Source organism: Anomaloglossus baeobatrachus, chromosome 11 (assembly GCF_048569485.1).
Source record: "Anomaloglossus baeobatrachus isolate aAnoBae1 chromosome 11, aAnoBae1.hap1, whole genome shotgun sequence".
Classification (NCBI taxonomy): Eukaryota; Metazoa; Chordata; class Amphibia; order Anura; family Aromobatidae; genus Anomaloglossus; species Anomaloglossus baeobatrachus.
Genome location: NC_134363.1, coordinates 133,756,528 through 133,772,383, shown reverse-complemented (window position 1 = coordinate 133,772,383; position 15,856 = coordinate 133,756,528). Strand labels below are relative to the sequence as shown.

The 15,856-nt window shown below is 50.4% G+C and overlaps 1 protein-coding gene across 3 annotated transcripts; it reads left to right on the top strand.

Annotated features, from left to right (window-relative positions):
- The first annotated feature begins 209 nt into the window (after nucleotides 1-209).
- LOC142256941 (uncharacterized) lies at nucleotides 210-14,858 on the top strand. 3 transcript variants are annotated; one of them, XM_075328943.1, is made up of 4 exons: nucleotides 210-285; nucleotides 2,790-2,891; nucleotides 4,666-4,774; nucleotides 12,788-14,858. In XM_075328943.1, exons 2-4 carry the CDS (start codon nucleotides 2,889-2,891, stop codon nucleotides 14,017-14,019), a joined length of 1,344 nt encoding a protein of 447 aa, XP_075185058.1. In that variant the 5' UTR covers nucleotides 210-285; nucleotides 2,790-2,888; the 3' UTR covers nucleotides 14,020-14,858. The 3 variants fall into 3 exon arrangements, with proteins under 3 accessions (XP_075185058.1, XP_075185059.1, XP_075185057.1); XM_075328944.1 differs by having other exon boundaries at nucleotides 216-285; nucleotides 2,793-2,891; XM_075328942.1 differs by lacking the exon at nucleotides 210-285 and adding an exon at nucleotides 2,355-2,407 and having other exon boundaries at nucleotides 2,793-2,891.
- Nucleotides 14,859-15,856: the final 998 nt, after the last annotated feature.

The window sequence follows — 15,856 nt, the reverse complement described above, 5'->3', positions numbered from 1 at the left end:
AGGTTCCCTTTAATATGATGCACTTCTTCCTCTTTATATGAGCGATTTGGTATGTCTGGATTGTGTGGCTGGAATATATATCTCCTGCATTGAGCTGCTTTCTGCTCGATTCACTCTGTGTTCTACTACTTTTGTCTGCGCATTGGCAATGTTCTCTTCACCTTTGTAGTTTTCATTATATCATTAGACGCATGCTCAGTTCACACCCAACTCGACGATCGTTTAATCAGGGCTTCCTGTCTCCTCTGCTACTTCCGGACGATGCAGCATGCCATATAAACACCGGTAATTGATTTTTTGATTTATTTTGTGTATATATATACCGGTGCTCTTTGATTCTTACCTCATCCTCTCCTGATGAAGCTCACTTGATGAGCGGGGGTAGGGGGTAGGGGGTAGGGGGTAGGGGGTAGGGGGTAGGGGGTAGGGGGTAGAGGGTAGAGGGTAGAGGGTAGAGGGTAGAGGGTAGGGGGTAGGGGGTGTTCACCAGGCATTGGGCTTATTTATGCTTATTCTGGCTTCTTGCATTAAAGAAGTTGTCCAGTTACCAAAACTAGTTGTTTTTTTTCTGATAACTCTTGCATAACATCTTCATTTCTGGCTCCAGCTCTGATGGAGTTAAAGGCAACCTGTCATCAGAAATTTGGCTTTCAACCTAAATGTTTCCCCCTCTGCAGCTCGTGGGCTGCATTCTAGTAAGGTTTCTATACTTTTTGTGCCCCCTTTTAAACCAAAATAAATACTTTATAAAACTGTACCTTTCGGTTTGAAAATCTTGTAAATCATCCATGGGGGCGGTCCGTGTGGCGTCCGTTGCTGTATCTTACGCCGTCCCCCATGCTCCAAATCATCCCTCAGGACGCCGCCCACTGCGCCCGAGGTCCCCTGCACGCCGGGACACCTACTGACGTGGTCGCACGCACAAGAGTATGGCCGGTGCTGTGATTGCATCGCAAGTGCACGCCCATACTCTCGTGGGCGCGCTCTCCCCTCTGTACGTCGCTCAGATCCTCTCCGCTTCTCCTGTAGTGGCCTGCTCCGCTCCCCCCATCTATTTCCTGCTGCGGGGTACGATGGGAAGGAGGTGACGTCGGGCCGGCGCAGAACGCTGGAGGCAGTGGGGAAAGGGCGGGCACAAGAGTATGGGCGGGCACTTGCGATGCAATCACAGCGCCGCCCATACTCTCGTGCCTGCGACCAAGTCACCAGGTGTCCCCGCGTGCACGGGACCTCAGGCGCAGTGGGCGGCGTCCTGAGGGTTGATTTGGAGCATGGGGGACGGCGAAGGGACAGCAACGAATGCCACACGGCCCGCCCCCATGGATGATTTACAAGATTTTCAAACCGAAAGGTACAGTTTTATAAAGTATTTATTTTGGTTTAAAAAGGGGCACAAAAAGTATAGAAACCTTACTAGAATGCAGCCCACGAGCTGCAGAGGGGGAAACATTTAGGTTGAAAGCCAAATTTCTGATGACAGGTTCCCTTTAATCGCTCTCTTGACTTCCTGGGTTCAGTTACTACAACTTCCATAATCCTTTGCAGTAACTATTAATCTCACACCCACACTCTGAGCTCCACCCAAACTGTTCACTCCCCTCAGATCTCCACCACAACAGTTCCCTCCCCTCCTTCCTGTGTGCACTGCCTAATCATGGTAATCATGGTGTATACAGTTGGTACTATGCAGCAGAAGTCACAGAGTGGAGCAAGATAGTGACATGTATCATCCGGTCACCTGCACAACAAGTCCCAGAGTGGAGACAGTTAGTGACATATAGCATCCGGTCACCTGCACAACAAGTCCCAGAGTGGAGACAGTTAGTGACATGCAGCACACTATGTGTCAGAGCAGAGCATGTCACTGTCTCCACTCTGGGACTTGTTGTGCAGGTGACAGAGTGGAGCAGATTGGTCCCATGCAGCGTCCGGTCACCTGTGCTGCTGGTAGGATTATATGATCACACTGCCGACACCGCCCGCTCTCCTGACAGCTTAGCACAGCGGGCGGGTGGACAGTGTGATCACATACTTGCGTGACAGGGGGGATTTCAGCGGAGGAAACCCCCCTGTACTCCACACTGGAGCCCGTACCTCCCACAGCTGACCGATGGTAAGCGGCGCGCTCTGCCTTCACCGCTCCACACACTGGCGTCCTCCGGATCCTCCCCTCGATGCTGGGCTGTGACGTGCGGTAGTCACCGCCCACAGCCCAGTCAATCAGTGTGAGTGGCGCCGGTATCCTCTGACGTAAGCGTCAAGTTTGAGAGCCCGGAAATGCCGGGACGTCAGAGGATGCTGGCGGCCACAGCTCCAGGGGGTCATGTGACAGGCACTGAGCGTGCAGGATAGCGCCGCTCAGTGCCAGAACTGGAAATACAAGCCAATGGAGAAGATGCATATAATGGTAAGTGACACTCATTGGGAAAATAAAAAAAATGGGTGAACCACCCCTTTAATGTGCATTGGTAGTGGTAGGTTATCCTATTTATGTCTTTTGTCCGGCTGTGCCATTGTGTGAACATTCCTGCAATATTTGATAGGATTTATAGAATGAATGGCCAGGGAAACAATTCAATCTTTTGCTGGTTAATGCCTTGTCATATTTTACCACCATACATACTTATTGTTGTTCCTCTGTCTGGTGCTTTTCTGCCTTTTAAATGTTTTTATAGAGTGTGTTGTGCAATAAAATATTTGATAATTTATACATTTATTGTCATGCATTTATTATTGAGCTGAGTGCTGATGTGTGCTTCTTTTTCTCTTGTATACCAATTGTTTCTCAGCAGACTGTGCACCCTCATATTTTTGTTAGTTGGTTGTGCATTCCTACTTCTTTTGGTCTGAAGACAAGAAGCAAGCACCCTAATAACAAGGCTGCAGGAATGGTAAGTGCGCATGCGTGGGATCTGAACTAGTGACGGTCATGTCGCTGATGTAAATCCATAGTATCACGCCCACAGCGGTGTCATACCATGGCAAACATGCAAATGCCCACAAGGCACAAATCACTCGTCAGACCACACTTGGAGTATTGTGTGCAATTTTGGGCACCGGTGCTCAAGAAAGACATTACTGAACTTGAAAGGGTTCAGAGGCGGGCTACTAAAATAATAAATGGAGTGGGTGCATTACAATACACGGAAAGGTTATCAAAATTAGGTCTATTTACTATAGAAAAGAGAAGACTTAGGGGAGACCTAATAAATATGTACAAATATATCAGAGGGCCATATAGAGATCTCTCCCATGATCTGTTTGTACCAAGGCCTATGACAAGAACAAGGGGGCATTCTCTTTGATTGGAGGAAAGAAAAGTCCTACACCAGCATAGAAGAGGGTTCTTCACGGTAAGAGCAGTGAGGCTCTGGAACTCTCTTCCTGAGGAAGTGGTGATGGCCAACTCACTGAATGAATTTAAGAGAGGAATGGATGCTTTTCTTGATAGCAAAAGTATAGAAGGTTATAAATAGCGTAATCTTACAGGTAGATAGAAGAGCGACCTAGATTATTAGAGGAATGGGGGGGCTGCAACACCAAGACAGGTTATTAAACTTGGGGTTATTTAGTTTGGAAAAACAAAGGCTTAGGGGGATCTAATCACAATGTATAAACATATGAGGGGACAGTACAGAGACCTTTCCAAAGATCTCTTTACACCTAGGCCTGTGACTGGAACACGGGGGCATCCGCTACGTCTCGAGGAAAGAAGGTTTAATCATAACCACAGACGAGGATTCTTTACTGTACGAGCAGTGACACTATGGAACTCTCTGCCGCATGATGTAATGAGTGATTCACTACTAACATTTAAGCAGAGCCTGGATGCCTTTCTTGAAAAACATAATATTACCAGTTATGTATATTAGATTTTATGACAGGGTATTGATCCAGGGAACTAGTCTGATTGCCGGATGTGGAGTCAGGAAGGAATTTTTTTCCCCATTGGAGCTTATTTGACACATTGGGTGTTTTTTTGCCTTCCTCTCGATCAACATGTTAGGCTACGGGTTGAACTAGATGGACTTAGAGTCTCCCTTGAACCTTAAAAACTATGAAACTATAAGGCGATGCGACGCCCATGGGGCTAGAGGCCCTGCTCATTTACATAGGATACACATAAGTAATAAAACATTTTTATACATGCACATTACTCATTAATAAAGCAGGGATGGGTAGGAAGGGGTTACTAGCACACACATCACCCTGTTTGTAGGTTTGAACACATAATTGACCTGACATGTTCCCTTTAACACCTTTTCAGTAAGTGGTGGCATGTTACATCGTCTTGGGACTGGTTGGGGGCACATGTGTACTATCTGTAGCCTGTATGAGGGGTGAGTGTGAAATTGAGCTGTAGCGTGACATTGACCCCAAATAGTCACACCTACATCACAGAGAAGGTCCTGTGCATGATAAGGTGTCTATAGTGTGAAGACAAAATAATATAGGAAATCACTGTGTCGTAATGTTGGACCCTGGTCCAGTGACGCCTGCTTCTATCGCTGCTGTACTGACTCTGTGGGCAGCACTTATTGATAGAGAAGGTGGAGATGATGGAATCAATAAGCAGCTCAGGTGCCCCCAGTAGTAAGTGTCCATATAGAACATACAAGAAGAGTTTCCCTTCTGCCTCTGACTATTACATTATTACTTTCACAGCTTTGCAATCCGAGTAAAAATCTGAAAAATATCGATTTTGAAGTCATAATGGCGAAAGGAGAAAGCGATGTACGGGATGGAAAGCGATGCAAAGAGGACGTTCTTACAGGTAACTGCCCCGGTTAGGAGTCACCAGTAAATAGAGAAGAGTCAAAATCTTGTTCATTCACTGGGCTTCTTACAATCATACGGCTCCTCCGCTCTGCTGTGTGCATGTAGGTATCGGGGAGTGTGAGACGGACACAACCCAATAGCACTGACTCCTGAGCATTTCTCACTACAAGAGAGGCACCATATGAGCACGTCCTGCACTCTGTCACATGGAAGGGGGGCACTGGTCCACTTGAGGTAGTCACTGAAGAATAAACATAGTTTCCACAGCACACACTGGGGTATACAAAATGAATATCCAATTATTCTTCATTTTTAAAGCAAGGTCCAGGCTAAATTGTTAGTTAGTGCAGACATATTAATATACCTGTTGTTCGCTGTCTCTCCTGAATCCTCCAACAACATGAACTTTTGACCAAGATTTCATCTGTTGTCTATGGGGATAGAGAAGAGCTCCAATCAGTGCTTGTTGCATTCCAATATTTGCCTGTGTGATAGTCCCTTAGGCCACGTTCACATGTTCAGTATTTGTAAGACAAAGCAGGACTCGGATAAAAATGCAGAAGTGGTGCAGTGTTTCTGTTATACGCTTCATCTTGTGAGTAGTGATGAGCGAATCCAAGGTTTGGTGTTCATACCAAACACAGACTTTTAATAAAAAACAGTTCGTATTCAGAGTTCAGGTGCTTTACATAGGCAAATCACTCCCACGAGCATCGCTGTGCTCGGGTACGCTCAGTGCTCAGCCCAGTGCGAGCCGCTTGCAAAGTTTGAACCGGTAACAGCGTGAACGGATGTAGTGTGCACCAAAAGAAACAAAATGGAGAAACCCCGTCCACCATCCTTCAGTTGTGTTCTGTTTATGGTTGACTACATGTGCACAGAGACCTGAACTGCCCACTTAGTGACCGCAATGGGGTTCAGGTCAAGTCCGGGTCCCAAACCAAATTTTATCTAAAGTCTGGCTAAACCCGCCGAACCAAACTTCCTCCGATCCGCTCAAAATACTAAACCAAATACTGAATGTTTCAACGTGGCCTAAGCATCCATTACACTGGCAAATATTAGTTCTTAAAGAGAACAGAAGTAGCAGGGTACACCAGAAGCGGTGTTACTGGACAATTAAACCTCACAACTCAATTTCAAGCTATAGCACTAAGTGAGGGATAGGATAAAAACTAACCATTTAATAGTAAATATGTTAAAATGTGATACACACAAACTGAAACAATGTAATTCAGGTGCACTGTGCAAACAACTACCGGTGAAGAAATGACAACTCATGGACAGTTCGTACCATATATTCCTAGAAAAATGTTGCCACCAGCAAAGTACCAATTGTGATTAATTTTCACAGAAAAACGTTTCTTGTCTGGGCCATTGAGAGGATATACAAAAAACAATAGCTTTTAGATAGATAGTGGTCCAATTCACTAAGCCACAATGTATATCCCTCATCCATACGGGAGTTACTAATGTCCATCACGGCATTTATTTTTGTGTGGCGGGGTTGTAGGTAGGCATATAGGTCTGTACGCAGTTTTATCTGGCCCTATAACCAGGGCTGTATTTTGCCTTCGTGCTGCCCTAGGCACTTTAAGTGGTCGCGCCCCTTATTGACAACGTAAAACTGAGTTTTCGCACACGACATCTGTTTAAGGCAGATCTACTCTGTAAAACACTTGAAAAAGTATCAATGAGAAACGAAGGGCACTAACCCCCGTCCCCCAATGGGGATCACCACGGGCACATCAAAACATAGCATGAGTATAAAATATTCCCACCGTCCCCACTTATATACTGTGACTGTCACACTGCCCCTAATAAACTACACACTGCCCTCCCTTATAAATTATATCCACCACACCTTCCTCAATTATGAAATATAATCTGCACATTGACCTCACATCATGCTGCCCCCTCCTCACAATGTCCCATGCATGCTGCCCCCTCCTCACAGTGTCCCATGCATGCTGCCCCCTCCTCACAGTGTCCCATGCATGCTTCCCCCTCCTCACAGTGTCCCATGCATGCTGCCCCCTCCTGACAGTGTCCCATGCATGCTGCCCCCTCCTGACAGTGTCCCATGCATGCTGCCCCCTCCTGACAGTGTCCCATGCATGCTGCCCCCTCCTGACAGTGTCCCATGCATGCTGTCCCCTCCTGACAGTGTCCCATGCATGCTGTCCCCTCCTCACAATGTCCCATGCATGCTGCCCCCTCCTCAGTGTCCCGTGCATGCTGCCCCTCTCCATGAGCTCCTAATGCTGCCTTTCTCTTTTCCATAATGACACCTCCATGCTGCCCCATTCATCCTAAGACCACCACACTAACGCTTATGCTGAGACCCCCCCCACACACACTACCCCACTCTTGATATTGACTCCCCTACATTGTTCCACTCCATACTGAGCCCAGACATGCTGCCCCTTCTCCATAATGAGCTCCCAATGCTGCCCCCTCTTATTCTGAGTCCTTACACTCCCCCCCATCGATATTGTCATTGCTCTATCCCTCAACCCTTGTCCTCTGTCTCTAGCATTGGCCCCTCTCTCCCATTCCCCCAGCAGCAGCCGCTCTCTCCCGCCTTCACCAGCAGCCTCTCCCCCAGCATCAGCCTCTCTCTCCCCAGCCTCCCCCAGCATCAGCCTCTCTCACCCCAGCCTCCCCCAGCTTCAGCCTCTCTCCCCCAGCATCAGCCTCTCTCCCCCCAGCCTCCCCCAGCTTCAGCCTCTCTCCCCCAGCATCAGCCTCTCTCCTCCCAGCCTCCCCCAGCATGAGCCTCCTCCAGCATCAGCCTCTCTCCTCCCAGCCTCCCCCAGCATGAGCCTCCTCCAGCATCAGCCTCTCTCCTCCCAGCCTCCCCCAGCATCAGCCTCCTCCAGCATCAGCCTCTCTCCTCCCAGCCTCCCCCAGCATCAGCCTCCTCTAGCATCAGCCTCTCTCCTCCCAGCCTCCCCCAGCATCAGCCTCCTCCAGCATCAGCCTCTCTCCTCCCAGCCTCCCCCAGCATCAGCCTCCTCCAGCATCAGCCTCTCTCCTCCCAGCCTCCCCCAGCATCAGCCTCCTCCAGCATCAGCCTCTCTCCTCCCAGCCTCCCCCAGCATCAGCCTCCTCCAGCATCAGCCTCTCTCCTCCCAGCCTCCCCCAGCATCAGCCTCCTCCAGCATCAGCCTCTCTCCTCCCAGCCTCCCCCAGCATCAGCCTCCTCCAGCATCAGCCTCTCTCCTCTCAGCCTCCCCCAGCATCAGCCTCCCTCCTCCCAGCCTCCCCCAGCATCAGCCTCCCTCCTCCCAGCATCAGCCTTCCTCCTCCCAGCATCAGCCTTCCTCCTCCCAGCCTCCCCCAGCATCAGCCTCCCTCCTCCAAGCCTCACCTTCCCCCACCCAGCATCAGCCTCCCTCCTCCCAGCCTCCCCCAGCCTCAGCCTCCCTCCTCCCAGTCTCCCCCAGCTTCAGCCTCCCTCCTCTCAGCCTCCCCCAGCCTCAGCCTCCCTCCTCCCAACCTCCCCCAGCATCAGCCTCCCTCCTCCCAGCCTCCCCCAGCATCAGCCTCCCTCCTCCCAGCCTCCCCCAGCATCAGCCTCCCTCCTCCCAGCCTCCCCCAGCATCAGCCTTCCTCCTCCCAGCCTCCCCCAGCATCAGCCTCCCTCCTCCCTCAGCATCAGCCTCCCTCCTCTCTCAGCATCAGCCTCCCTCCTCCAAGCCTCCCTCAGCATCAGCTTCCCTCCTCCAAGCCTCACCCTCCCAGCTTCCCCCAGCATCAGCCTCCCTCCTCCCAGCCTCCCTCAGCATCAGCCTCCCTCCTCCAAGCCTCACCTTCCCCCTCCCAGCCTCCCCCAGCATCAGCCTCTCTCCTCCCAGCCTCCCCCAGCATCAGCCTCCCCCAGCCTCAGCCTCCCTCCTCCCAGCCTCCCCCAGCCTCAGCCTCCCTCCTCCCTCAGCCTCCCTCCTCCAAGTCTCCCTCAGCATCAGCTTCCCTCCTCCAAGCCTCCCCCTCCCCCTCCCAGCCTCCCTCAGCATCAGCCTCCTCCAGCATCAGCCTCTCTCCTCCCAGCCTCCCCCAGCATCAGCCTCCTCCAGCATCAGCCTCTCTCCTCCCAGCCTCCCCCAGCATCAGCCTCCTCCAGCATCAGCCTCTCTCCTCCCAGCCTCCCCCAGCATCAGCCTCCTCCAGCATCAGCCTCTCTCCTCCCAGCCTCCCCCAGCATCAGCCTCCTCCAGCATCAGCCTCTCTCCTCCCAGCCTCCCCCAGCATCAGCCTCCTCCAGCATCAGCCTCTCTCCTCCCAGCCTCCCCCAGTATCAGCCTCCTCCAGCATCAGCCTCTCTCCTCCCAGCCTCCCCCAGCATCAGCCTCTCTCCTCCCAGCCTCCCCCAGCATCAGCCTCCTCCAGCATCAGCCTCTCTCCTCCCAGCCTCCCCCAGCATCAGCCTCCTCCAGCATCAGCCTCTCTCCTCCCAGCCTCCCCCAGCATCAGCCTCCTCCAGCATCAGCCTCTCTCCTCCCAGCCTTCCCCAGCATCAGCCTCCTCCAGCATCAGCCTCTCTCCTCCCAGCCTCCCCCAGCATCAGCCTCCTCCAGCATCAGCCTCTCTCCTCCCAGCCTCCCCCAGCATCAGCCTCCCTCCTCCCAGCCTCCCCCAGCATCAGCCTCCCTCCTCCCAGCATCAGCCTTCCTCCCAGCATCAGCCTTCCTCCTCCCAGCCTCCCCCAGCATCAGCCTCCCTCCTCCAAGCCTCACCTTCCCCCACCCAGCCTCAGCCTCCCTCCTCCCAGCCTCCCCCAGCCTCAGCCTCCCTCCTCCCAGCCTCCCCCAGCTTCAGCCTCCCTCCTCCCAGCCTCCCCCAGCCTCAGCCTCCCTCCTCCCAACCTCCCCAAGCATCAGCCTCCCTCCTCCTAGCCTCCCCCAGCATCAGCCTCCCTCCTCCCAGCCTCCCCCAGCATCAGCCTCCCTCCTCCCAGCCTCCCCCAGCATCAGCCTTCCTCCTCCCAGCCTCCCCCAGCATCAGCCTCCCTCCTCCCTCAGCATCAGCCTCCCTCCTCTCTCAGCATCAGCCTCCCTCCTCCAAGCCTCCCTCAGCATCAGCTTCCCTCCTCCAAGCCTCACCCTCCCAGCTTCCCCCAGCATCAGCCTCCCTCCTCCCAGCCTCCCTCAGCATCAGCCTCCCTCCTCCAAGCCTCACCTTCCCCCTCCCAGCCTCCCCCAGCATCAGCCTCTCTCCTCCCAGCCTCCCCCAGCATCAGCCTCCCCCAGCCTCAGCCTCCCTCCTCCCAGCCTCCCCCAGCCTCAGCCTCCCTCCTCCCTCAGCCTCCCTCCTCCAAGTCTCCCTCAGCATCAGCTTCCCTCCTCCAAGCCTCCCCCTCCCCCTCCCAGCCTCCCTCAGCATCAGCCTCCCCCTCCCAGACTCCCCCAGAATCAGCCTCTCTTCTCCCAGCCTCCCCCCCAGCCTCTCTCTCCCCCCAGCCTCTCTCTCCCCCCAGCCTTAGCCTCTCTCTCCCCCCAGCCTCCCCCCCAGCCTCAGCCTCTCTCCCCCCAGCCTCAGCCTCTCTTCCCAGCCTCAGCCTCTCTCTTCCCAGCCTCCCCCCAGCCTAAGCCTCTCTGTCTTCCCAGCCTCAGCCTCTCTCTCTCTCTTCCCAGACTCCCCCAGCCTCAGCCTCTTTCTCTTCCCAGCCTCTCTCTCTTCCCAGCCTCCCCCCAGCCTCAGCCTCTCTCTCTTCCCAGCCTCCCCCCAGCCTCAGCCTCTCTCTCTTCCCAGCCTCCCCCCAGCCTCAGCCTCTCTCTCTTCCCAGCCTCAGCCTCTCTCTCTCTTCCCAGCCTCCCCTCAGCCTCTCTCTTCCCAGCCTCTCTCTCTCTTCCCAGCCTCAGCCTCTCTCTCTCTTCCCAGCCTCCCCCCAGCCTCTCTCTCTTCCCAGCCTCACCCCAGCCTCTCTCTTCCCAGCCTCCCCCCAGCCTCTCTCTCTTCCCAGCCTCCCTCTCTTCCCAGCCTCCCCCAGCCTCCCCTTGTATGATTACAGTGGACAAAAAGAGGCATCGCAATTTGCAACGATCATCAACTAACCTGTAAGGTGCCCATACATTCTAGGCTCTGCCTTACCTGCTCCGATGCCCGCCGCCCTGCTCTGGCTGGCTCCTCTTCTGGCTTGTTCCAGCTGCAGACGCGTCCTCCTCCGCGGCGTGTGTAATCTGCAGCATTGGACGCTGCAGCACGGGGCAGTGAGCTGATTGTCGCGCCCGCGCGCCTCTGACCCCGGAAGTGCAGGCCATGGAACTTCCGGGGTTAGTCAGCTCACTATGCCATGTATTTAAATAGACAGTAGAAGTGCGCCTCTCCTCCCTCCCAACCCCCCCCCCCCGGAACACAGCCGAGCGTAACGGAGGGAGGGACGGGGGCGGGGATGTAAAAAAAAAAAAAAAAAAAAAAAATTATATACATTTTTTTTTTGCTGCCAGAAAGTGCCGCCCCCCGCAACGTGCCGCCCTAGGCACGGGACCACGGGTGCCTAGTGGCAAATACGGCCCTGCCTATAACCCACAGATTCCCACCCTTACAAGGACGGTCCACATCTAATCCTAATCCCCGTCTCTTCATATGCCCCACGTGCCACCTGACGCGTTTCATCCAAAGGACTCCTCAGGGGAAAAGGCAAATACTCCTCATAAACAGGGTTTGTACTGGTGTCCAGACATGATACACCAGGTTGCTGTGTGTATCACACTTTAACACACACATTTGTACTTCTTACAGAGAACCTGTCAGCTACATTTACATTCAGATATAGTGGTAGTTTGAAGGTAAATTGTATATAAATAATGTTAGGCAATTTATTGGGCGAGAGAGTCTATTGGAAGAATTATATCTTCCCTGCATCCACTTGCGTCCAGTCATTGAGGTGGTGCATGATGCTGTAACAGTCACTACTACAGCCTTCTACTTCACCTGAAGACTGAATGTTAAGGTGGCTTTACACGCTATGAGATCGCTAAAGCGATCTCGTTGGGGTCACGGATTTTGTGACGCACATCCGGCCGTGTTAGCGATGTCGTTGCGTGTGACACCTATGAGCGATTTAGAATCGTTGCGAAAACGTTCAAAATCGCTCATCGGTGACATGGGGGTCCCTTCCCAATTATTGTTGCTGCTGCTGCTGTAATGATGTTGTTTGTCGTTCCTGCGGCAGCATACATCGCTGTGTGTGACGCCGCTGGAACGACAAACATCTCCTTACCTCCATCCACTGGAAAAGGAGGAAGAAAGGAGGTGGGCGGCATGTTCCGGCCGCTCATCTCCTCCCCTCCTTTTCTATTGGGCGGCGGTTCAGCGACGCTAAAGGAGGCGGTTCGCTGGTCACAGGAACGTCGCAGGGCAGGTATGTGCATGTGAGAGCTGCCGTAGCGATAATGTTCGTTACGGCAGCGATCACCACATATCGGCTGTACGATGGGGGCGGGTGCTATCACGTTCGACATCGGTAGCATCGGCTAGCGATGTTGCAGCGTGTAAAGCCCGCTTTAGCGAAGGTAAGGAAAATACAATTTCATCAACAGACACTGATTGACGATATAGGAAGTTGTTTGGGGCTTATTATCTTTAATTTTGATGTAGCAATGACAGTTTGTTTCCGTTCTCTCGTGACTTTTTTATTATTGAATAACTTCCTCTATTTACACAAGAGGATGATACATTGCTGACAGCCATAATTTTTATGAACATATAAAATTTGCGATCAATGACAAATGCTTTACTCTGTCGCTTGATGTTTGCACTGGCCAATGATCGTGAATGAACATTAGTACAATTGATTCTTTGTGCAATCATCACATCATGTAAATGACACTTTGCTCAGTTAATAATAATAATAATAATAATAATAATATTAATAATAATATAACCTTGCTACATACCTTGCAATTTGTATTTGATTTTTTATTTTCACTTTTCTGAAATGTTTATTATTAGATCAATATAAGTTTGGTTTGTTCAAAAATCAAGTCAGTTTTATTCTTGGCAGATGGTCGCACCAGAAGCTCCAAAAGACGTCCTGTATCATCTGATGTTAAAGCAGATGATTGTAACATAGAAACCCAGGAAGAACATGCCAACATCTCAGCCCTTCACACCAAAGATCTACCAACTGATCCTTTTAAAGTACTATCTCCCAATTCACCACAAACTATTAAGCAAAATAAAAGTCACAGACGAAGTGGGAAAAATAAAAGAGCTCCCACAAGGAAGAAGCCATTATCATGTCCAGAATGTGGGAAATGCTGTAGAGATAAATCAGCTCTTGTTGTACATGAGAGAATTCACACAGGAGTGAAGCCATTTTCATGTTCAGAATGTGATAAATGCTTTACTATCAAATCTAACCTTGTTATACATGAGAGAATTCACACAGGAGAGAAGCCATTTTCATGCTCAGAATGTGAGAAATGTTTTATTAGAAAATCTGAACTTGTTAAACATGAAAGAATTCACACAGGAGAGAAGCCATTTTCATGCTCAGAATGTGAGAAATGCTTTACTACCAAATATATTCTTATTGAACATGAGAGAATTCACACAGGAGTAAAGCCATTTTCATGCTCAGAATGTGAGAAATGTTTTATTGTAAAATCTGAACTTGTTATACATGAAAGAATTCACACAGGAGAGAAGCAATTTCCATGCTCAGAATGTGAGAAATGGTTTAGTAGGAAATCTCTTCTTGTTAGACATGAGAGAAGTCACACAGGAGACAAGCCATTTTCATGCTCAGAATGTGAGAAATGTTTTATTACAAAATCTGATCTTGTTATACATGAGAGAATTCACACAGGAGAGAAGCCATTTTCATGCTCAGAATGTGAGAAATGCTTTACTAACCCATCTCAGCTTGTTATACATGAGAGAATTCACACAGGAGAGAAGCCATTTTCATGCTCAGAATGTGAGAAATGCTTTACTAACACATCTCAGCTTGTTATACATGAGAGAATTCACACAGGAGAGAAGCCATTTTCATGCTCAAAATGTGAGAAATGTTTTACTAACAAATGTAATCTTGTTGAACATGAGAGAATTCACACAGGAGAGAAGCCATTTTCATGCTCAAAATGTGGGAAATGCTTTACTAACAAATCTAATTTTGTTAGACATGAGAGAAGTCACACAGGAGAGAAGCCATTTTCATGCTCAGAATGTGAGAAATGCTTTACCAAGAAATCTAATCTTGTTAGACATGAGAGAATTCACACAGGATAGAAGCCATTTTCATGTTCAGAATGTGAGAAATACCGTATTTTTCGGACTATAAGATGCACCGGACCATAAGATGCACCCTGGTTTTAGAGCAGAAAAATAGGAAAATTAAAATTTTAAGCAAAAAATGGGAGTCATGACACATTGTTATGGGGTGAGGATTTGCTGCTGACACTGTTATGGGGGTAATGTCTCCAAATTCTCTGCTAAGGTACCCCAGCCTGGTAATGATCCTCCTGCCTTGTATATACAGTATATGTCCCTCATCCTGCTATATACCCTATCCTGGCATATGGCCCCATCCTGCTATATACCCCCATCCTGCTATATAGCCCCAACTTGCTATATACTCCCATCCTGCTCATATACCACCATCCTGCTATATACCCCCACCCTGCTCATATAGCCCCACCCTGCTCATATACCCTCACCCTGCTCATATACCCCCATTCTGCTCATATACCCCCATCCTGCTCATAATATAGCCCCATCCTGCTCATAATATAGCCCCATCCTGCTCATAATATAGCCCCATCCTGCTCATAATATAGACCCATCCTGCTCATAATATACCCCCATCCTGCTCCTAATATAGCCCCATCCTGCTCATAATATAGCCCCATCCTGCTCATAATATAGCCCCATCCTGCTCATAATATAGCCCCACATTGCTCATAATATACCCCCATCTTGCTATACGGCCCGCATCCTGTGGTACATAAAAAAATAAACGTTCATACTCACCTTACCTCACTCGCTGCAGCATTGCTCCTCCTCCCGTCTGTGTCAGCATCTGTGTCCCGTCCCGTCCCCGTTCTCCTGCAGCATTGCAATGTCCTCCTGTGCCAGCGGCGGCTGCGTGTGGACACGTACGCACAGCGATGACGTCATCACTGTGCGCGCCGCTGGTCTCCACTCAGCGGCCGCTGCTAGCACAGGAGGACATCGCAATGCTGCGGGAGAACGGGGACGGCTCCACTCAGCGGCGCTGCCGCTGACACAGACAGGAGGAGGAGCGATGCTGCAGGAAAACGGTGAGTACTGTATACTGATTCACTGCTCCCCGCGCTGATGATGATGCGCGGGTGCACTGAATACAGCCGCACATGATCACTCCAGGATTTAGTTGCCAGGGGTGATCATGCGGGCCGGCTGTTTATCCCTCGCCCATCATCCCGCCCACCTGTCTGCTCCTGCTTCAGCGCTGAGAGAAGGGCGGGAGGATGGGCGTGCATATTAAATGAGCGGGTCCACGTGGCCCCGGCAGGCGCTGGTGCAGCTTGCTCGTGCCCCCGATGACCCACGCCACCACAGCACCCTCATTCCTGGCCCTATATTCAGACCATAAGACGCACCCCCCACTTTCCCCCAACATTTGGGGGGAAAAAAGTGTGTCTTATGGTCCGAAAAATACGGTAATTTCCTAACAAATCTCATCTTGTTAGACATGAGAGAATTCACATAGGATAGAATCCATTTTCATACTCAGAATGTGGAAAGTCTTTTACAGGTAAATCAAGTCTAGCTGCACATGAGAGAAATCACACAGGAGAGAAGCCATTTTCATGCTCAGAATGTGAGAGGTTTTATTTCCAAATACCAAATATCATCTTGTTAGACATGAGAGAATTCACACAGGAGAGAAACCATTTTCATGCTCAGAATGTGGGAAATATTTTACAACTCAATCACAACTGGTTAGTTATCAGAGAACTCACACTGGGAAGAAACAACTCTAACCATTTAGTTACTAAGCCCAATTTTTAAATCGAACATGTTTCACTATGTGAAAATTTCCACATATCCAAGTTATTCTGAGAAATGTTTTTCCTGACATGTT